This window comes from Gambusia affinis, linkage group LG13 (genome assembly GCF_019740435.1).
Source record: "Gambusia affinis linkage group LG13, SWU_Gaff_1.0, whole genome shotgun sequence".
Lineage (NCBI taxonomy): Eukaryota > Metazoa > Chordata > Actinopteri > Cyprinodontiformes > Poeciliidae > Gambusia > Gambusia affinis.
The window spans coordinates 207715-230351 of NC_057880.1; the positions used below are offsets into that span (position 1 = coordinate 207715).

General features: G+C 37.6%; 1 protein-coding gene across 1 annotated transcript in view; it reads right to left on the minus strand.

Moving 5' to 3' along the window:
* Window positions 1-22637, minus strand: part of cdh5 (cadherin 5) — a 51876-nt gene that overhangs the window by 7402 nt on the left and 21837 nt on the right. Inside the window, exons 10-14 of the mRNA XM_044136197.1 lie at window positions 18192-18301; window positions 17933-18035; window positions 7625-7755; window positions 7410-7524; window positions 467-599 (exon numbers count right to left, since the gene is read on the minus strand). Of these exons, the coding sequence (XP_043992132.1) occupies window positions 467-599; window positions 7410-7524; window positions 7625-7755; window positions 17933-18035; window positions 18192-18301 (592 nt within the window). The remainder of the gene's footprint in view (window positions 1-466; window positions 600-7409; window positions 7525-7624; window positions 7756-17932; window positions 18036-18191; window positions 18302-22637) is intronic.

The window sequence follows — 22637 nt, forward strand, 5'->3', positions numbered from 1 at the left end:
CAAACAGGTGAGTGTCACTTTTTGACTTGAATTGACTTGAATAAAATAACTTTTCAATGGTATTTGAAATCATTAAAAAATAACTTTGTAAACATATCTTCCTTTTCTGCTGTGCTATTTCTAAATATTTTGTTTTCAAAGTGCTTTCTGGATCTGGATGGGTAAAACTTTACAAATCATCAAAACGTTCTTGAATTTTTCAGATCAGACTGTGCTATGGTCAGCTAACCTTCTTGTAACTTCAGAAAATACTTGCGTTTATAGAGCTGATGTTTTTATTTCCCCTTAGAGGAAATGAAGCACAAAAGAGAAATTCACCAGAAGTCACAACCTTACATGGATAAAGAAAAAAAATTGCAAGAAAAAGAACAGAAATGATCTTAATTTTCATGGAGAGAACTGCAAAGGATAAAATGTCTTCCTCAAGTTTATATGAAATATATATGTATATTTTTTGTCTACATACCCATTTGTGTCCATCTCTCCTCCTCCTTCCTCATCATATGTGACCAGCTGCTCATGGATTTCACCGCTGTTCTTCATACTGGCCAAAGAATCCTTCTGGTAATGTTTCCTCATTACAATCAGGATCACTATCACTGTAAAAAGGAAATAAATATTAATCTCTTTTGGCATTAATCATTGCAAGAATATCTGATGCAAAAGTGCAAATATCTGAATCTAAGATTACCATCTGTGAGACAGAAATAAATGTAAATAATGCATTTGGGTCCTCTTGACTGAAAATGTAAAACATATATGGAACAAAAACGATTACAGGAAAGTTGTAGTCATGTTGGTGATGTTAAAGCCACAGAGAACGTAAAATGAGATGGTTAGAAAACCAAAACAAAATGAGAAGTAGCACATCAGCAAGAGGATAACAGGAGGAAACCTGAAAGGAACAAAGTCAGCCAGACTCCAGTAGAAACAATCTGCACAAAGGGAGAGGAAGGAGGGAGTAAACACAAGAAAGGAAGTGGAAATGAGTAAGAAAACAAGGTGGAAGAGGCTGAGTCAGAAAGAGAGAAAACTCAGAACAGATGAGCAAATAGATGAAGAGAGAAAAGGTTCAAAGAGGGTTCCTTGTCTTGTTGCACAGACAAGGAAGTGAGAGAATAAAGAAGAAAAACATTGTGTTAAAAAGCAAAAAAAAAAAAAAAAAGCAAGAACTTTACAATTATTGAGGAAACACACAATGTCCTCTGTTCCTTCTATGGTGTTATGATTCAATTCAGTTTGCTGTTCAATATGAACCATTAGTCTCAAAAAAACTTTAAAAAAAGAATTAATGACTAAAAGTAAAATTATAAAATGTCCTCCATCAAATTATAAAATGTCATCCATTATGACATTATCATGCAGAATCTGCAGAATCGCCCGAAGCCATTTGTCAAATCAGAAACCTCAACTGGACGCTAACTTCAACTCCATATTATATATCACGTTTATATTATACAGTATGTTTAGAATTATGCATCATATTTATGCTTGGTGTCACATTAGATTACATTAAGCTGTCAATGGATATAATGCATGGCACTTCCAGGTATTATATGCCAACCAGTTTCCCTGATAAAGTTTCCTTAAAGAAGAAAGTCATGGGGGACTAGCATGGGCATGCTAATTACCAGCTTAGCTAATGCTAATGCTGGCCTATATATGCTAATGATTGGCAGAGGAAAAAAGCAATTAAACACGTGACCATTTGCGTTAGCATTCTTCTCATTTCCCAAAGCGGAAATGCAGTGGCTATCTAGTAGCCACTGCTAGATAGTCTTAATTTTGGCACTCATACACACCAAGTTTTTATGGTTTATGGTTCAGAATTGTTCACAGGTTGAAGCAATATTTGAAGTAAAACCATGTGATTTAGTCAAAGTAAGACTGAAAATGTTGATGTGAATCAAGAGATGAGTTTGGAAAAAAAGACAAAAGGTCTGTTAAGATCTGTGACTGTAGCAATCAGAAAATGTATCACTTCATGACATGAAAGAAATTTATTACAAATATTACATCAGAAATGGAGCAAAGATGCATGACTTCTCAAAATACAAGACTCTCTTCAAAAGGTTTCTTTTTAAAGTGAACCTCTTCTAAGTTTATGTTGCTGGTGAGCTGTTCTTCATTGTGTCCATGGAGAATAAAACTAAGAAGCAGCAAGAAGGAAGAGAAGAAGAAAGGAAAGGAGGAAAAATATGGCAAGCAGCTACTGAGTGAAGAAGGAAGAGTGAGGAATCTGAGACTTCAGGGTGAGCAAATCAAGCACAAGGATAGACGAGGAGGACAAGAAGCAAAATGTGACATTTGATTGGGCCCCAGGCCATGTGAACATCAAACTCTCTCAGCGTTTGCCACAGCTCTTAGCTGAGGGAGAGCAGAGTGATTTAAATTTGCATGGGAAACCAATATATTAATCTTTTACAACACATGCTTCTCAGTTTAATAAGCTGCAGATATCTGGCTTAGAGGGATGAGACAAGAGAAAGTGATGGAAAAGATGACTGAGAAAAATTTCTGGGTGTCAAATCTGACTTTATGTGAGAAAATGTGTGTGTGAATGGCAAACTGCTTTGTGGTCAGAAAGATAATGACAAGGGATTAAATAGTTAATCTGGCTTGCTTTTGGGTTCTTTGATAGAGAAAGGAAGACAGAAAAGAGTGGTAGAAGAAGAGGCACCCTGAGGGAGAGAGGGATGAATAAAAATGAAAGGGAAAGGATGATAGTGAAGGAGTGTATTAATAGTTAATAGGTTGGGTGTTTGCTAGTGTTTGATAAGCAGATGGCACCTAAAGAGCTGAAAAACTTTCCTTATTACGACTCCTATTCTTCCACTGTTTTTCCCACAGTTCTCTCTTTCCAACCGCCTCCAAACCACATCTTCTTCTTCTCTCACTTAGCCCGACAGATTGCACCTCAACTCTTTGCCTTTGGCGCGTCTTTCAGCTTCTGCGTTTCCCCACATCCTTGTCTGAATAGATGTGTTTCTCTCTCTGCCTCCATCCCTTTTTTAACTTCCTTGTCTCTTTTCCTTCCGTCTTATGCACCTCTCATCCCGGAGCCCTCAAGACTGTCCGACTGTCTCCTTTGGGCCTCTGATCTGACATGACAAGTGTCTCTTTTTCTCCAGAAAGAAAAACGAACAGTGGGTGAAGGTATCAAACAGAATCCTGAGCTCACAACCTCATCCGTTATTTCCACATCTGTCGCTGTATTATTCATAAAACCAACAACTTAGAGAACAGGGGTTGGTGCACCAAAAGCCATAGATTATTGAATCATGTGCCAATCGCTTCAGTAGCTGCTGCTTCTTTATGGATTTCAGTTTTTCAGTTGAAGCTCTAAAGCCTCACTGTACTCACAGCTATTTTATAAACTGGAAATTAACTTAAGGAAAACAGTCATTGTGGCCTGAATATCAAATCAATTTTAAAAGAGATTAAGAAGTCATTTTTACAATTTGTTTGGATATGAATTGTATGTTGTTTAATTAAAAGCTGTATTTCACCGTATGCAAATAACCTTCTGTTTTTTTTCTCTATTTGAAATAAATGTAAAACAAATACCCAACAACCATCATCACACATTTAGGCAAAGTTCCAAATTTCCTTGGTATGACGACATAATAATATTAATAAAATCATAATTTGGAGGATATTTTTTAGATCTTAGAGAAAGCTGTGAACCTGTACACTTGAAAAAGTATGTTTTTAGTCAATTAAAAAAGGAAATTATTATTTTCATTTTCATTGTTATAAATGTATTGTCAATAAAAAAAATTCCCTCACCACCAAGACAATGTTAATTTTCTCAAATCAAGCAAGTTACATTCTTTATAAATCTCAGAAAGGTTTCTTGTTTGTATCTGGTTTACCAAATCACGGCAGCTTTCTGATTCTTGGCCTGAAATGTTTGGTCTGAAATGAAAGGAGAACCAAGTAGGCTTAAGAATGAATATTACCCAAGAAAACTAAATACTTTGTAAAGCATGGTAAAGCAAAACAATTTTTGCTTTACCGAACAACCTGAAAAATAAATCTGAATCTTCATCACAAACCAGCCAATGATGGAAACAGTCTGGAATTGTATGGATGTGGATCACAATGCAAATTTCTAAGACAGTTCACCTGTTCATTCATTTCCTGACTGTTTCATGATTGAAACATTTCAGACCACTACATATTTTGTCACTAACTGACCAGCAGAGGGTCTCCAGCAGTAGCTCTATTACAAACTTTGTGCTGATGTCAAAAAACACAATTTCACAACTCAGATGTTTCCATTAAAAAAAGAAACACATTTAAAGTCACATGTGAATAAGTTTAGAGTGATAAATCATTAAAAAAACACTGTGCCACCATCATCCTACCACTTCCTGTCTTCCTTTATTGTTGTTTCCACCACCAGTAACTTCCAGTCATTGATCACATGACTTGTGTGATGCAATAAGTGTTTCCACTGCAGTTTTGATAAATATACAAATTTTTACACAGCTGAAAAGTGGGAGTTTTTTTTATTGGTGTGTTTTCCTTATCAATTATCAATCAATCAATCAGCTTTATTGTCAATTCCTCTTACATGTCCAGACATACAAGGGAATCGAAATGACGTTTCTCACCATCCCACAGTGATACAAGACAGGGCGTTACTAACATTGAGTAAGAATAAAAGGCACAGTCTAACTAAAATTGTCCTAAGCAATTAATAAATAGATGTACAATAACTAGACATATAGGGTAAAAAGTTTTACAACTGAAAATGTATATGTATATATATAAGTATACATTTTCAGTTGTAAAACTTTTTATTCTATATGTTACTATATTATAGTTAAATATAATAAATTATAGTTAAATATTAAAATTTGCAGATGACTCAGTGATAGTTCGCCTTCTATATGATGATGAACATGTGGTCAATGAATTTGTTGACTGGTGTGATAAAGCTTTTCTTTCATTAAATGTACAGAAAACAAAGAACATGTGCATTGATTTTAGACAGATTCCCCATAACACAAATCAAACAGCAATTAAAGTGAAGACAGTAGAAAACTACAAATATCTTGGGACAATTTTGGATAATAAGTAAAAATGTACCTGTTATTCAGATAACCTACAAAAAAGGGCCGGCAAAGATTATTTTGTCTAAGGAGGCTCGCAAAGATTCAAGTTGATAAGAGATTGAAAATCCTATTTTATAGACTTTTTCTCTCCTCTGTTGGTTTGGAAATGCTACACTGTGTTCCAAATTATTATGCAAGTGATATGTTTTTCAGATTTATATGGTCAATGCAAATGATGGTCAGTATAATTTTTAAGTCATGAACTGCATAAATCAAATTTTACTGAGCAAAGCTCCCCATGAGAACAGTATTTTTTTCAAAAAACTCAAAATGCAGTGCTCCAAATTATTATGCACAGCAGATTTTCTAAACATTTTATGGATTATAAAGAACTGCAAACGGTCATTCTTTGAATGTGCAGCATTCAAAACATGTCCAAAAATCAAAAGTTATTTCAATCAAAAACATCTTAACAGACTGAGCTACATGTTAATATAGAACCACTTCTTTGATATTACAGCACAATTCTTTCATCCTTTCAACTTGTGAGTTTAGTTTCTGCTTGAATTTCTTTGCAGGATGACAGAATACTTTCTCAGAGCTGCTGTTTTGATAAGAACTGCATTCCACCTCAGATCTTTTGCTTGAGGAAACTCCAAAGGTTCTCCATAGGGTTGTGGTCAGAGGAGTTATGGTGACCACACCATGAGTTTCTTTCCTTTTATGCCCATAGCAGTCGATGACACAGTGATATTCCTTGCAGCATGAGATGGTTCATTGTCATGCATGAAGATGATTTTGCCACAGAAGGTACGGCTCTTCTTTTTGAACCATGAAAGAAAGTGATCAGTCAGAAATTCCATATACTTTGCTGAAGTCATTTCCAGACCATCAGGGACTCTGAAGGGGCCGACCAGCTCTCTCTCTCTCTCGCCCCATAATTTCAGCCCAAAAAATGACTCCACCACCTCCTTGCTGACATCACAGCCGTGTTGGGATGTGGTGGCTGTCCACCAGCGATCCACTAATGCGTCCATCTGGACCATCCAGGGTTGCACAGCAGTCATCAGTGAACTAGTCTGTTTGAAAATTAATCTTCATGTACGGCTGGGCCCACTGCTAGTGAGCTCTGGTTAGGGGCCCAATAGTTGGTTCATCCTGTGGAGGATTTTCCACCTTGAGGCTCCAGAGGCTCCAGCAGCTTCAAATAACTGTTTGCTGCTTTGTAAGGGCATTTTAACAGCTGCTCAATCAACAAACCCAAAGATGGGTTTGTTGATTCTGAACAAACCCATCTTTGTTCAGAATCAGCCACAAATCTCTTCCCAGTACAATAACGCTTCAGTTTTTGTTAAATACCTAATATCTTGTCATATGGCACTTCACTATTTGATGATTTTTGTCAGCAGAGATCCTTTCTCTTTCCCATATTGCTTGAAACCTGTGGCCTGCTTAATAATGTGGAACATCCTTCTTAAGTAGATTTCCTTTAATTGAGCTCACCAGTCAAACTAATCAACCAGCTCTCTGAAATTAATGATAATGATTCAAAGAGCCCTGACACACAACACTATCTATGAATTTAGTAGCACAACAAAAAATGTAATCTTTATGACACTTAAATCCAATGTGCATAATAATTTGGAACGCAGTATAGTATTAGGTCAAGAAGTTCCCTTACCAGAGTAATACATACTAGCAATAAGATCGTAGGGGTTGATCAATGATCACTTGCAGAACTGTGTAAAAAACAAATCATTAGGAAAACTAAAGACATTATTGCTGATATTTCTCATCCTTTACATGCTGAGTTCCAGTTTCTGCCTTCTGGCATCAGGCTCAGACTTCCTAGTATTTTTAATGCAGGACAAGGTAGGGGGACTTGCACCTGATTTAGTGTTAGTTCAGCAGTGCATTTCATTATTGACTGGCAATTGCTACTCTTTCCATTGTGCAGCATATTTGAAATACAAATATTGATTTGTATTTCATGTCCTTCTGGTATGTTTTTTTAATTTTTATTATTTTTTTAATCTTTGATATTTTGTCTTTAGGTTTTTTGTACTTGCTGTAACATCAATTGCCCATTTGGGATACAAATGAATCTGAATCTGAATTATGTTTGGAATTCCAACTTGTGTAGTCATATGGGCAGTGGAAACACAGCTGCTGAGATTCATGAGAAAGTTCTGCAAATTTACATCACACACATTTTCTAACATTCTCCACAGGATTTAATTCAACAATTAAAAGCGATATGCAGAAACAGGTTATATTAAAGAAAAAATAAAAGTGCACAGAAGACAAAAAGGTTCATGCATGAATCAAGGAAATAAATCCACTTACCCAGTATGGTCAGTATGCACAGCAGTATGGCAAGCAGGGCCTGGACACTGACCCCCATCCTCTGCATACTGGCCTTACACCTTGAAAAAACTCGCTTGGCGTCACACTGGCATAACTGAGACAAAAGAAAGAAGCGTTTGGTTCTTTCTGTTGCCTACTGCTTCAGAAAACATGTTGGGCATTCCCCTTTCATTCAAAGCAAAGCATGTAAGGACCTTGATTTGCAGTTTGGTGACGCTGCTCATGAGAGGCTGGCCTCCATCACTAATGCGCACTTCCACACTGTAATCACTGGAATCCTCCAGGTTGAAGGGGCCCTCCTTCACCAGTAAAGCAGCCGTGTTATCTGCACAAGATGAGTGGGAACACAAGTAGTTAGCATGCACATCAAATGCTCTGTGGACTAGGCCTGACAGAGACCAAATTAGGCCTGGAAAATGTAAGTAAGTTTTCTGCTGAGCCAATGAGGAGAGCAGTCCACAATATACCTCAGTTTTTGAAATTTGAGTGAACACAATGGCAGGAAAGTTCCTTTTGCTCTACTTTCTGCTCTGCATTAAAGCTCAGAAGAACCTCAGTTTGGGGTGGTCACTAAGACTTTGGAACCACTGTTTTCAATCTGTTTCTATGATTTCAGTCCTTTTTAAAGCAATGAAAGAGAAAATTGCTTTATTGCCTCATACCAAACCATTCAGTTTTCCAGGTTTTCATATTCAGGAATCTTTAAAAGAAATCATTTTGTGTTCAAATGTAATTTAGAAATGGTAACTCTAAACTGGTTGAGCTTCCATTGAAGGATAATTCACAGTTACAATGTCGGCTACATGCTAGCTTAGTTTTATCCACGGTGGTTTTTAAAATCAAATTTACACCTGAGTCACCAGCCTCATTCAATCATTTTTCCCTCACATTTATGACTATGCATTGCTGACAGTTGACAGCAGCGAGGTACGCTGTCTTGTACTAAGTCAGATTACATTATTACTTGTCACATTACCTGTTTTGACTTTTAAGTCAAAACAGGTAATGCATTATGAAATATTAACACTAAACTTTATAGACTAATCACATTCACTAACGTGTTAGCATTGGCATCCCTAGCTGCAATGGAATGAGCCAGAGTTACTGGAGCTGAATTCGGACAGAACAGGACTGTGTGTGTTAGGGTGTTTGCCATCCATTGTGAATTGGTGCCCTATGGAGGAACTGAATTGGAAGGAAACTGCCAGAAGTACAGGAGAAGATAACTGTAGTCAAGGCTTTTAATTCATTTCAATCAGACAGACTTCTATGTAATGTTATAAATTCAGGGTTCCATGCTGGGACCAGATCTGTTTTCTGAATCCAAATTACAAATGTAATGAGATTGAACTCGTTTTTCTCAGTTGAGGGCTGAAGACTGTCCTTGATTCAACAAACAATTCTTAGTAAGGTCTGAATGATAGTGTCACTTTATTCCAATATTTCATTTAGATACTTAAAGAATAAACAAAACATGATCAAACTATTTGATCACTGGTGACGTTCTTTGTCTCCAATCAATAATTACAATGATGCATTACAATTATTGATTGGAGACAAAGAACTTCACCAGTTCACCAAGAGTGCATGTTAACACTTAAATTACAAGCTTGTTAAAATAATTTGTATAGAGGAAACCTTAATTGAATGAAGAAACGGTAGAACCAGAATTTTCAACCCTTCATCCCATCACTCTTCACTTTATGATTCGTCTCTCGTTCTGTTTGATTTTTGTTCTTAATCCTGTCTGTGAGGATTCTCCTTGCTGCCCTCTGGAGGTTTCTTCTCCTCTATCTCATTACTCGTCTTTCCTTTTCCTTGTTTGTCCCTCTCACCCTGCCTCTCTGGTTCAAATGTAGCAAGCTGCACACAGCAGTCATGTTATTTCCTGTTACTGAAGGTTGTTTATGACAGATTTAAAGAGGTGGCAGACGATTAATATTTCAGGAACTTTCACTTTGAAGCTTTTGCATGTTGGGAGCGTTTGTGGATGTTTTTGAGGGGAGCTCCAACAAACAACTGCAGTCTCTTTTCTCCGTTTTCTTCTCCTTTCATGTCTTTTCAACAGCTGACATTTCAATTTGATTCGTTTTTCATGTAGTCTGCCTTACAGCTACTTCTTCTTTCATGTAATTTCTTTTTATTCTCCTCATCCCAACCCTCACAGTCTCTGCTAATTTATCCCTTCATTTTTTGACAACTTTTCCTTTAATATTATTCTCTCTTGCTTATTCTTCATTAATGTCATTCTCACAGATTTTTTTCAGGAATCATGAGTGTATTCTTCATTTTTAGACTCATCTACACCTCTCCTTCATGTCTGAACTTCTCTCTGTTCGCTCTTCGTGTCTTCATTTTGCTCTCCTTTGCCCTCCTCTTCCTCCATCACCTTCACACATCAGCTCCTTCAGGCATGTGTAGACTGGAAATGGATGAGGGTTGGGCCATAAAGGGTTGTTTATTCCCCTTTTCTCTGTTTTTTTTGCTTTTAGAGCTGATCAAGTTCCACTTAAATTAAGTATTAACTCTTTGCCTGAATCTTTCATCTGACTACCCGAGGCTCTGAACATTTGTTAAGTCATCTGGGGGAATTGATTTCAGAAGAAACGTAATAAAGCAAAATGTTGTCATTTTGTGTCCTACTGTGTTTAAAATGTGCTTTGCAAAGGTATTCACACCCTGTGAACATTTTCTCATTTTGTCACATTGCTATTCAAAATTGTTTTGTTGAGATTTTATGTGATAAATAAATGCTAATGAGGGTGTAATAGTAAAGTGAAAGGAAAATTTGAGAAAATGTTGTCTATTTAAAGACAACCGTTTTTCTTACACAATCCTAACAAACATTTTTAATGTTGAAAAAATTAAACGGTTTCTCTTCACTACATTTATTCATTTATTTATTAAACTATTGTAGCACAGTGTTAAACCGAGGTTACTGTAATGACTATGTTGAGGTTAATAGAAATTTTACATAGGTCAAAACAAGATTCAAATATAGTAAAGTAAACGTTTATTTACTAGTCCATAACATTGGTGATAACTATGGATTTTTTATTCTTGTCTCTGAAAGAAATACACCAGTATTTTCCTTTATTTTAATATTTAAATAATATAAAGGGTAAATGGACCTATTAAGTAGTTTGCTTACTTACTTACTTATGTTGTCTTATTGCTAAAACCTGTCCACTATGCTTTGTTGAGCCTCAGACAGTGAAAACCTTCCCGCCAAAGTGCTGCAGCTATCAGACCAGTTGACGGGTCGTGATGAAGGATTTTCAGAGGAAGGACTGGAACTCCAAACGCTGGCAGAGTCCGTTCCAGAGGCTTTTCTAGGTGTAACTAGTGACCAACACACCTGCTGAAGTCCAGGAATGTCTCTGTAACTGATGTCGCCCTGTCGCCTCACTTCCTGTTATCTTTGAAAGTTCTTTATCCTTTAACCCACTTGGACAAACAGCAACCATCACAAAACGTTCTCTCACTGAAAACACAGCAGAAACATTTCATCAAATCTACTCTTCTTCCTCACCCTTAAGCTGTAATGATGTAGATAAATTGGTAAATGATTTTCAGTCTAAAGTTTCAGATATCATTGATTCTATTGCCCCAATTAAAATGAAGGTTGTGTCTGCTAAGAAGAAATCTTACCAGACACAACCTTGGAGAAATGCACAAATAGTTAGATCTGCAAGACAACTCTGCCGTAGAGCAGAACGAAAATGGCGTAAAACTCAACTTCACATTCATTATGACATCTATAAACAGTGTTGGCATAGTTACTTTGAAAAAGTAACTTTAATCGGACTACTGATTACTCCTTGAAAAAGTAACTTAGTTATATTACTGACTACTTGATTTGAAAAGTAACTAAGTTACATTAAAAGTAACTTTTTAGTTACTTTCAGCAGCTGCTAACAACAACGCTCCGCCACCTGTGAAAATCACATTGAGCTTTGCCAAAACTTAATTGTAAGCTATTTTATAATAGTAACATCAACAATGTGTCTCCACTGATAAGGTTGAACTGAAGAGGAGATTATAGAAAAAACAGTACAAAAAAATAAAAAACGTGAGTAATTTGTGTGGTCCAAGTGTTGTCTGGAAAACTCTAAGAAGGATTTTAAATCTCCCCTCTAAATCCCCCCAGCCTCCAGATTCTGCGTTACGGCCCTGCGTTTGGTCTCAAAGTTCAGCGCCCAGATCTCCTCCTGCAGCTCCACAGCTAAGATGGCTGCACAGATTTGTGACACTTATCGTGATATTAATAATTATAATGGCGTTAAGTTTCCATTATAATCATTGCCAACTCCGCACACGTTTATTCGTGGCTGTTTTCACGTTTATTGCGCTGTTCGTATTGGTCTCGTTGTTTGCCGTTTTCTGGAGCGCAACGCGAAGCTCGACGTCATTCCTTAACTTGACATTAACAAAGACACAGCGGGACGGATCATCGGGGAAATGATGGACAGGGAGAGACTGAGTAAAACTACCTTCATGACGGACAAATTCTGGGATTTATTATGAGTCTGGTTATTTCCAAACTCAAATGAGCAACTTCACGTTCAGAAACGAGCCAAAAAAAGCGCAACCCGCCACTCATTAAATCTGCAAGCGACTTAAAAAAAAGAAGCCCAAAGCCGCTTATAATAATCGGACTTGGCGACAGAAACTCAAAATAGTTCCAGTTTTTCCACCAACAAAATCTTCCTCCATTGTTTACATTTCTGTCGCATAGAGACGTCGGTCACTCGACAAGACGAGTAGAGGAAATACGATTGCGGTAAATAACAAAAGAAGATAGTAACGCACAGTGATTTCGATAAGTAACTGTAGTCTGACTACTCGATTTGAAATAGCAACGCGTTAGATTACTCGTTACTGAAAAAAGTGGTCCGACGTCAGTAACGCGTTACAAATTAACGCGTTACTGACATCACTGTCTATAAAGAAAAACTACGTTACTATCATTTAACACTCAAACATGCAAGACAGGCTTTCTTTGCAGATGTCATAAACAAAAACATTAACAATGCTCCAGCTTTATTTGCAACAGTTGACAGACTCACAAACCCTCCTATCACGTTACCAAATGAATTTCAGTCTATTGCCGCCTGCAACCAGTTTTCCAGTTTCTTTTCAGAGAAAATTCAAAAAATCAGAGGATTAATCTGCACATCCACTATAAAGTCAGAACCAACACTGAACCAAAACTAAACAAATACAGGAAAAATGACCCAATTTCAACAACTTAAATATAAAACCCTAGAGGAAATTATAAGTCAACTCAGCTCCAGTTCCTGCTGTCTGGATGTTCTACCCTCACATTTCTTTAAGAAAGTTCTGCCTGTTGTTGCTATTGATCTGATCCAAATAGTAACTCATCGCTCTCATCAGGCGTTTTCCCCCAGGCTTTGAAAACAGCAGTAATCAAACCACTGATAAAAAAGAACAATCTAGACAAATCACTACTGCAGAATTACAGGCCAATCTCTGACCTCTGACCTCCCATTCATCAGCAAAGTTATTGAAAAAGTTGTGTGTAAACAGTTAAATAGCTTCCTAACGATAACCAACTGCTTTGACTCCTTCCAGTCTGGTTTCCAATCTCACCACAGCACAGAGACTGGCCTGGTCAAAGTGTTCAATGACATCCATATAAATACGGACTGTGGGAGAACCACAGTGCTGGTTCTGTTGGACCTCAGTGTTGACCAGGACATATTACTGAATGGACTGGAGAGTTGGGTCGGACTCTCCAGTCCAGTGCTTAACTGGTTTGAATCTTACATAAAGAACAGGGATTTCTTTGTTTCAATTGGAAACTTCTCATCAAAGAGGTCAAAGGTCACATGTGGGGTACCCCAAGGTTCAATCCTAGGACTCCTCTTATTCAATATCTATATGCTCCCACTAGCTCAGGTTATAACAGGAAATAATATTAGCTACCATAACTATGCAGATGACACACAGCTCTACATTACGATGTCACCAGGAGACTCAGAACCCATCCAATCACTGAACAGATGTTTAGAACAGATAAATGTGTGGATGTGCCAAAACTTCCTCCAGCTGAACAAAAACAAAACTGAAGTTATTATTTTTGGACTTAAAGAGGAACGATCTAGAGTCAGTGCACAGCTTCAGTTATTACAACTAAAAATCAGCGATCAGGCCAGAAACCTGGGGGTAGTGATGGACTCTGACCTGAACATCCAGCCACATAAAGACAGTTACAAAGACAGCCTTCTATCACCTGAAGAACATTTCCAGGATTAAAGGACTAATGTCTCAGCCAGATCTAGAGAAACTCATCCATGTGTTTATCTTCAGTCGTATTGATTATTGTAACGGCGTCTTCACAGGTCTGTCCAACAAATCAATCAAACAGCTGCAGCTGATCCAGAATGCTGCTGCTGGAGTTCTCACTAAAACCAGGAAGATAAAGCACATAACACCAGTTTTAAAGTCTCTCCACTGGCTCCCTGTCGCTCAAAGAATAGATTTTAAAATACTGTTGTTAGTTTATAAATCACTGAATGGTTTAGCACCACAATACATTAAAGATCTGCTGTTGTTGTATCAACCTTCCAGACCTCTCAGGTTCTGGTTCTGCTCTGCACCCCCAGAACCAGAACCAAACGAGGAGAAGCGGCATTTAGCATCTATGCACCAAAAATCTGCAACAAACATCCAGAAAACTGTAAAACAGCTGAAATACTGACTTCCTTTAAATCTCAACTGAAAACCCACTTGTTTAGAGTTCTATTTGAAAAGTAATCAATTGCAAATTTATTGACGGAATCTGACTTGATGTTGTGTTTTTATTGTTGATTCTATGTTGCTTTGTGTTTTTGTGTTTGATTTGATGTAAAGCACTTTGAAATGCCTTGCTGCTGAAATGTGCTATACAAATAAAGTTTTGATTGATTGATTGATTTGATAAGCCTTGAGTCGTAAGAAGTTTCTCTATGGAAAATCACCAGCTAAGAGTTTTAAGAAATTGTTGTACCTTCTGGATATTCTGGTTTGACAATGTTCTTGTTATGCAAAATTGTTCCATTAGTAAACCTGATTTTTGGAAACTCACATACTTGAACAAGAAGATGTTTATCATCCAAGGAGTTACCTGACCCTCCAGTGTGGTTATGTGGCTTGAATATTGTTCAACTGAAACTGGAATGACTACATTGTGTAACATGAGTTCTATATATTGTGAGGGCTTGCAGCTCCAAATCAGAACTCAGTGCAGCTTGCTGCTGTGTTTGTTCTCCATCTGTAGACAAAATAAAGCTTTGCTCTTTGACATTTGCCAGAGTCTCAGCCTGATCTGTTATCATACAGATTTTTGTCCACACTGTGACCACATTAAAGGTGTTGCTTTATTGTTTAAACTTGGTTTTATTTAGGAACAAAAAGGATGACGTTAGAGTTGAAATTGTTTTGTTTTATTCTGAAGTGTCTGCATTAGAATGAGATGGGGCAACTTTAAAATTGTACTTTTTGATTCTAATATAACATGGGTTATTTTAGAATCAAAGAGGATGAGATTGTATTCAATTTTAGTTAGATTTTCATTAGAGGATGACTTACTATTACATAAACTTTAAATTAAAATGTAGGATTAAAATTATTGTAAAACCTAAATTTTCATTAACATAAGCAACATAAAATGAAATAATTCATAAATATCATGTTTTAGGGAGTTCTAATGATTGAAATCCATGCACTTATTTTGCAAGTCAGAATTAGGGATTAAAATAATTACTTATTAAAGCTTTAAATTACTTATGAAAAATATTACTTAGAAACACTTTGGTATTCCACTGGAGCTTTATTTCCAAATACATTACTTCAGATTTCTCCTTTTGAAGTTTCCTTAAAGATGACAAAACATATAGAGGACCGCCTCCCTGGCAAGGAGGGGTTGCAGGATAACCTTTCCTACCTAAAACAATCAAATTGTTACAGGGATGAATGGATGAATGGCGGTAGGTTTTTCGTATCTTGCGTATATGCTTTTGTTTCATCATACTTAATAATGTTTCAATGACTGAATGAATATGTAATGTCTAAAAATGTATGGGATAATTTTTACTTCTCACTATAAAATTGTAGAAATCTCCTTTTATATAATAAGTGGGATGGAAATAAAATTTGACATATGATTAATATTAAATATGACATATTTACTTATAATCAAAAGGGGGGAAATATAGAGGAAAAATTACAATGAGGTCACACCTGCTAGTTGTATTGTTATATGTTTATTCTAAGTTATGTATATTCCCACCAAGTAAAACTATTTTGGTTACATGTACAAGGTTGGATGTTGTTTTTCACAGCTGCATGGGAACCAATCAGCTTCCCATGCTTTGGATCCCTTATCCCTTTGTATAAAACTCATGTGTTTCTCTGCCTGGCAGAGCTTTTCATGCAGACCTGCTTCATTATTGATTGTCCTACACGCTCTCTGTATTGTGTACAATATATGAATAAACCTGATTGAGTGATTTTACCTGAACAGTGCTTGGAAATTGATTTTTTCCACGACATCCAGTCTGTCTGATATCAAACAACAGACTGGGCACCCCTGAATATCGCCAACACATTTTTTTTAATGCGCCTCTTAAACTTTTCTGTAATTGTTTAGCCTGGAATGTGTGTCTTCCCTCTCACGTCTGTATTTTTGCCAGATGTTTTACTTTAAGGACAGTGTAATAGCGGGTGGACATTTTAAAAAGATGTGGGTTGACAGCAGCTCACTGCAGCTGCGTAGAGTCCGTCTCTAAGCAACCGTGACAACAGGGTCAGTTCGTGGAGGTTGTGTGCGTGTGTGTGTGTGTGTGTTTGAGGAGGGGGGGTGTTCTATTTAGGTCCTGCAACAACAATTTAGCTGACCTTACTATTTCCCGTGTTTTGTTTTGGTCGTTATTATTACACTTATTGTTGAGATGTGTGTGATCGGTGTGTCTATCAAACATTTATAGCAATACGGAATAAATCGCGTCCCGTATTGGTTCAATACGGGCGGAGCAACAACAACCAGCTGTCATTTTAGGCTAGCTTAAGCTAACCTGAATATTTACATCTCTCTTGTTGATACACTGACATTATTTACCTACTGTCGTTCAACCACTTTGAAAAGCTTCCAACATCTTCTTCTGTTTCTGTTTTGTGTCCCGGAGGTTTTTTCTGCTGCCCCATCTTAAGTTCTCTGTTGTCGAGTGCATTGTTACAATAAAAAAAAAAAAAAGAAATAAAACGCGCCTCAGCGCGTCCTCGAAGGGACACTGCCCAAGCTACCTGAATGGGAGGGGACACCGTCTGGCAGGGCGCCTAATCAGTGCTGTTCCTCTGTTATTGATCATTTCATACACAAACATCTGTTAAGTACTTAAAATGATGGCTAGGGAAAAAAAATCCCCACATTGTTTTTGCGCCCTCTCTAGTGTATGCAATATACACATTGCGCCACTGTCATTGTGCCACTGTTTGTGTGGGAAAGGATTGCGTGGTTTTTGGTGTTGAAACATGATGCCTTAGAGTTCAGTCAGTTGCTACGGCAACGCTTCTGCGTGTAATGCAGCCAACACAGAGCGAGAAAAATGAATTAGGAGTGGTTTTGTGTTGTTCCTCAATGGTTTTTCTCTCTGCTGTGACACACTGACCTGAATGAATCACAATTCATCATTTTGTTTTGTGAACTGATTAGTTCTAGTGCAGCTGCGGCCACTGATGGCAAGGAAAATAATCGCCTTTTTGCACCTGAGTTGCAAAAACTCAGGTGCACCTTCTTCAAATCAGACAAAATTTGTGTCAAACGTTTGTGCTGGTTTGTGCACAAAGATTTTCATTTTTGCAGCTATCATTTTAAAGATATTAAGAAAAAAGTTCTAGGGGTCATCAGAGGACAACCAACCTGAACTTTTTTCTTAATATCTTTAAAATGATAGCTGCACAAATGAAAATCTTTGGTGCACAAACCAGCACAAACGTAGCACAACGTTTGACACAAATTTTGTCTGATTTAAAGAAGGTGGGGGGGCCAACTTCACTCAGGTCCTTTTTGCCCTCCAGTATTTTGCACACGCAAAATTTCCAGATGAAAACAATAAGATTTTATCCATTGCAACATGTCTGCCACTCATAAAAGCTGCCCTCTTTTTTTTCTAAAATAGTGTTTTATGCCAAAAGGGCAAAGAGTAGCTCCCATTAAATTCATTCTGACGAGGGGAATTTGAACTGCCCTGTACTTCATTAAAAAAAAATAACAGAGGAACTGTGAAGAAACTGTGACCATCTTTATTCTCTGAGGAATAATGAAGCACCAAAAGTACTACAAAAGCATTAAGTTACAACTAATCGACACTGAGCCCTCTGCTGCCGATAGTTTCATCTGTTGTTTAGCAACAAGTTAGCGGCCCTCTGCAAGTTCCTGTTTTTGCTTGGATTAACAGGTAAAAAAAGCAGCAGAGAAAGCAATTATTACAAACACTCACTGCCGTGGTCTCTGATGGAGAAGTTGGAGCTGGGAAGAGCGAGACTGAAAGTGAAGCTAGCTGCTTGATTGTCTTTGTCCAAGGCTCCGAGGATACCGATCACCTACAAACAGGAAACAAGTAACAGACAGACTGTAGCACATTGTGTCATACAAAACACGAGATAGAGAACATGAAATTGAGATAAATGCAAATGTCTGTTTTCTGAAAACCTGAATCTAAAAGTAACTAAAAGGTATTTAAAATGTTCTCCTCTCACCGTGTTTCTGACGTCGTTCTCACACACAAAGATATCATTGGCAGTCAGTTCAGGTGGATTGTCATTGACGTCCAGAACCGTTACAAAAACCTCAGCAAATGATGCCAGGCCTACAGAGGAGAGACATTTCATGAATATCTGGGTGTTTTTGTGGTTTTATGTTGGCAGTCTTTCCATAAGCTGTGTTTCTGTAAATGAACAAGAAAATTATTGCTTAGTTTTCTTCTGATTTTGCCTTTGCTGTAATTTATGTGTTATTTTCTCAACAGTGGCTTTCAGGAGAGCCAGCACACTGAGTAAACTCAACTTCCTACTGAAATGATGTCTCAACCTGTTCATAACAATGCAGAACTTATGGTCGACACTTTGAGTCTCTAACCATTCTAATACTTTCCCTACATTAGTGTGTACCTAAGCACAGTGACCCAATATATATGACCCATGCATATATATTTAGTCTCAGCAAAGAGTTACATCTGAAATAGATGATGTCACTCAGTCCAAATCTAGCAAAAGTAAAGCAAGACACTGTATTTGCTTAGTCATTTTGCTTTTCTAGCCTAGATTAACAGCTGATTGTAGAGTGAAAAGGGATTTAACACAAGTTAGCACAACACATCAACTTCAAGTCAAGTTTTATCAATAAAACACAAATGCAGATGAAGGTGAGACATTTGCTAGTTAAACCACTGCTGTAGAAACACTTTGGCCTTTTTACTACAATAAAAGAAAACAATACACAATAACAATAAAGCTGACTTAATGCAGTTCTCTGGTGTTATGTGCTCTACCATTTCGGGTTCATGTCTTGGTTTCAGTGATACTGCTACATGGGCTTGTGCGGTTTGTTACACTAGTTTTGATAGTAAGCAGACAATGGAAACAGACACTGTCCTGAAACATTGTTTGATAAAGTGCCCCATTTCTGCACCATCCTGGGCCTGGTTCAAAGGGGCATCTGCAGGATAAAGTACTACAGACACAACACGGTCCAACACTGGAGGATAGAAAAATGAGACTGCTAGCCACAAACACAAGATACACTTGTACATCATGGTTGTTGTTACAATGGTGTGATGCAACACTTCACTGCAAAACACAAAATTGTACATAATTTTGGTTTAGCTTCTCACGTAAATATCTTTGTACAGTTGAAATGGAACAAAACTAACTTACAAGTGACTTTTTAACAGGTTATAGGAGCTTGTTTTAAGTCAACAATTCCTCAACAATGATGAAAAATGCTTCTACTGGTAAACTATTTTACTTATATTAAGTTTTCTGACAATAGACATGTACATTTTCATTCATATTGAGGAATTATTGACTTAAACGAATCTCCTATATCTTGCTAAAGAGTTACTAGTGAGTCATTTTTGTCTTAATTCAAGTGTAAAAACATATTTTCACTAGAGTGTAGAACAGAGATATTTGGTAAGATTTAGTGTTTTTATAGGTGTTTGCATTAAACACCTACAATGTGTGAAGGTAGTCTAGACCAATTTCCTCCTGCATACCAAGACGCAGTGACCCATGCTGAACCACTCTGTAGAGCCAATAGTGGCCACTGCTTAGTGATTGAGCAGTCTGTTGATAACAAGGCAGATCTTATGGGTGACACTTTGAGTCTGTAACTGTTCTAGTACTTTCATATATTAGTGTGTTTCATTAAGAAAACATCTGCTGCATGTTGCATCTGCAATCTACAAAATTAAGGTAAAAAATGTGTTAGGAAGCCTCAGAACATCTCAGTGGAAACAGTCATACTGCCACACTGGTTCATGACAGGAAGGTTTAACTCTAAAAATGGCACAAATTGTGGATGGTTTGACATGTGGTAGAGACACAGTGAACTCAGATTATTGTTAAAATGGCGATTTTAATGGTGACAACAAAGAGTACAGAAATCCAGGCAGCACAAGTGAAGGATGAGGCTAGTAACTCACACACTAGTAACACAGACATGACACATGACTGCAAAGACAAATGAGATAAGACAAGGATGAACAGAGAGTAGGGGACACAGGTGAAGTTAAATACACAGGGAGATAATCAGGGGAAACAAAGGACAGCTGAAAACAATCAAGGGGTTACCGCAACAACACAGAGACTCAATTAACTGAAAAAATACACCCAAACTCCAAATCCTCACAAAAAAAAAATAAATCAACACACTGTAATGTTTATTCTATAAAAAGCAGCTAGAATAGCATCAAGTGTAAGTAACGATGTGGTTTCATTGAACATACATAAAACCTGATGGAAGTGCAATACAAAGAGGTCCAATCAAAGACCGCTGGGCTCTCAGACTCTTAGGAAATACAATTAAATTTAAAATCGTACACTCATATTTTCTTTTGCTGTTTGCAAACTATTTAAAATTCCTGCAGCGGAAGCTACAGGGGATTACATTACTGAACACTCAACTGAAAAATTAATTGTGACTTAGACAACCTCTAAATTTCCACCAAGATCCCAAAGCTATTTGAATTTTTCTGCTCATAAATATTAGATTTTGTATTTTAGGCTCAGAGTCCTGATCAGAGCTCTTTGTTCACTATTTTCTTTAGCGGACGGGTCTGGCAGTGATTAGCTGTGATTATAATTAGATACAGTGGGGAGAACAAGTATTTGATACACTGTTGATTTTTCAGGTTTTCCCACTTGCAAAGCTTGAAGAAGACTGTAATTTTTATCATAGGTACTCTTCAACTGTGAGTGATGGAATCTAAAACAAAAATCCAGAAAAATACAATGTATGATTTTTAAATAATTAATTTCCATTTTATTGTGTGAAATAAGTATTTGATACACCAGAAAAATGAAACTTAATATTTGGTACAGAAACCTTTGTTTGCGATTACAGAGATCAGACGTTTCCTGTAGTTCTTGACCAGGTTTGCACACACTGCAGCAGGGATTTTGCCCCACTCCTCCATACAGATCTCCTCCAGAGCCTTCAGGTTTCGGGGCTGTCGCTGGGCCACACGAACTTTAAGCTCCCTCCAAAGATTTTCTATTGGATTCAGGTCTGGAGACTGGCTAGGCCACTCCAGGACCTTAAGATGTTTCCTACGGAGCCACTCTTTAGTTGCCCTGGCTGTGTGTTTTGGGTCGTTATCATGCTGGAAGACCCAGCCACGACCCATCTTCAGTGCTCTTACTGAGGGAAGGAGGTTGTTGGCCAAAATCTCCCAATACCTGGCCCCATCCATCCTTCCCACAATATGGTGCAGTCGTCCTGTCCCCTTAGCAGAAAAGCATCCCCAAAGAATGATGCTTCCACCGCCATGCTTCACAGTTGGGATGGTGTTTTTGGGGTTGTACTCATCTTTCTTCTTCCTCCAAACATGACGAGTGGAGTTTAAACCAAAAAGTTCTATTTTTGTCTCATCAGACCACATGACCTTCTTCCATTCCTCCTGTGGATCATTCAGATGGTCATTTGCAAACATCAGACGGGCTTTGACATGCGTTGGCTTGAGGAAGGGCTCCTTGCGTGCACTGCAGGATTTTAATCCTTGACGGCGTAGAGTGTTACTGATTGTTTTCTTTGAGACTGTGGTCCCAGCTCTATTCAGGTCATTGACCAGGTCCCGTGTATTTCTGGGCTCATTCCTCACCTTCCTCAAGATCAATGATGCTCCACGAGGTGAGATCTTGCATGGCGCCCCAGACCGAGGGACATTTTCCGTTATTTTGTATTTCTTCCATTTTCTAATAATTGCACCAACTGTTGTTGCCTTCTCACCAAGCTGCTTGCCTATTGTCCTGTAGCCCATCCCAGCCTTGTGCAGGTCTACAATTTTATCCCTGTTGTCCTTACACAGTTCTCTGGTCTTGGGCATTGTGGAGATGCTGGAGTCTGATTGATTGAGTGTGTGGACAGGTGTCTTTTATACAGGTAACGAGTTCAAACAGGTGCAGTTAATACAGGTAATGAGTGGAGAACAGGAGGGCTTCTTAAAGAAGAACTAACATGTCTGTGAGAGCCAAAATTCTTACTGGTTGATAGTTGATCAAATACTTATTTCACACAATAAAATGGAAATTAATTATTTAAAAATCATACATTGTATTTTTCTGGATTTTTGTTTTAGATTCCATCACTCACAGTTGAAGAGTACCTATGTTAAAAATTACAGTCTTCTTCAAGCTTTGCAAGTGGGAAAACCTGAAAAATCAACAGTGTATCAAATACTTGTTCTCCCCACTGTATGAGCAATTTGCGTCTGACGGATCTGATTAAGGTCAAGTGACTTAAAAGTTTTCTATTTGCGCCCTCTGTGTTTTGACAGGTATTTTTTATTAATGTGTCTCTTATGATGCATTTGCAACTTCTTTTGATTTGCTCTTCTGCTGATAGTTCTCTTTGCTCTCTTTGTTTTTAAAAATATCTCCTGCACAAGAACAAATTTTATATATGGAGGACCTAGTCAAAGCTCG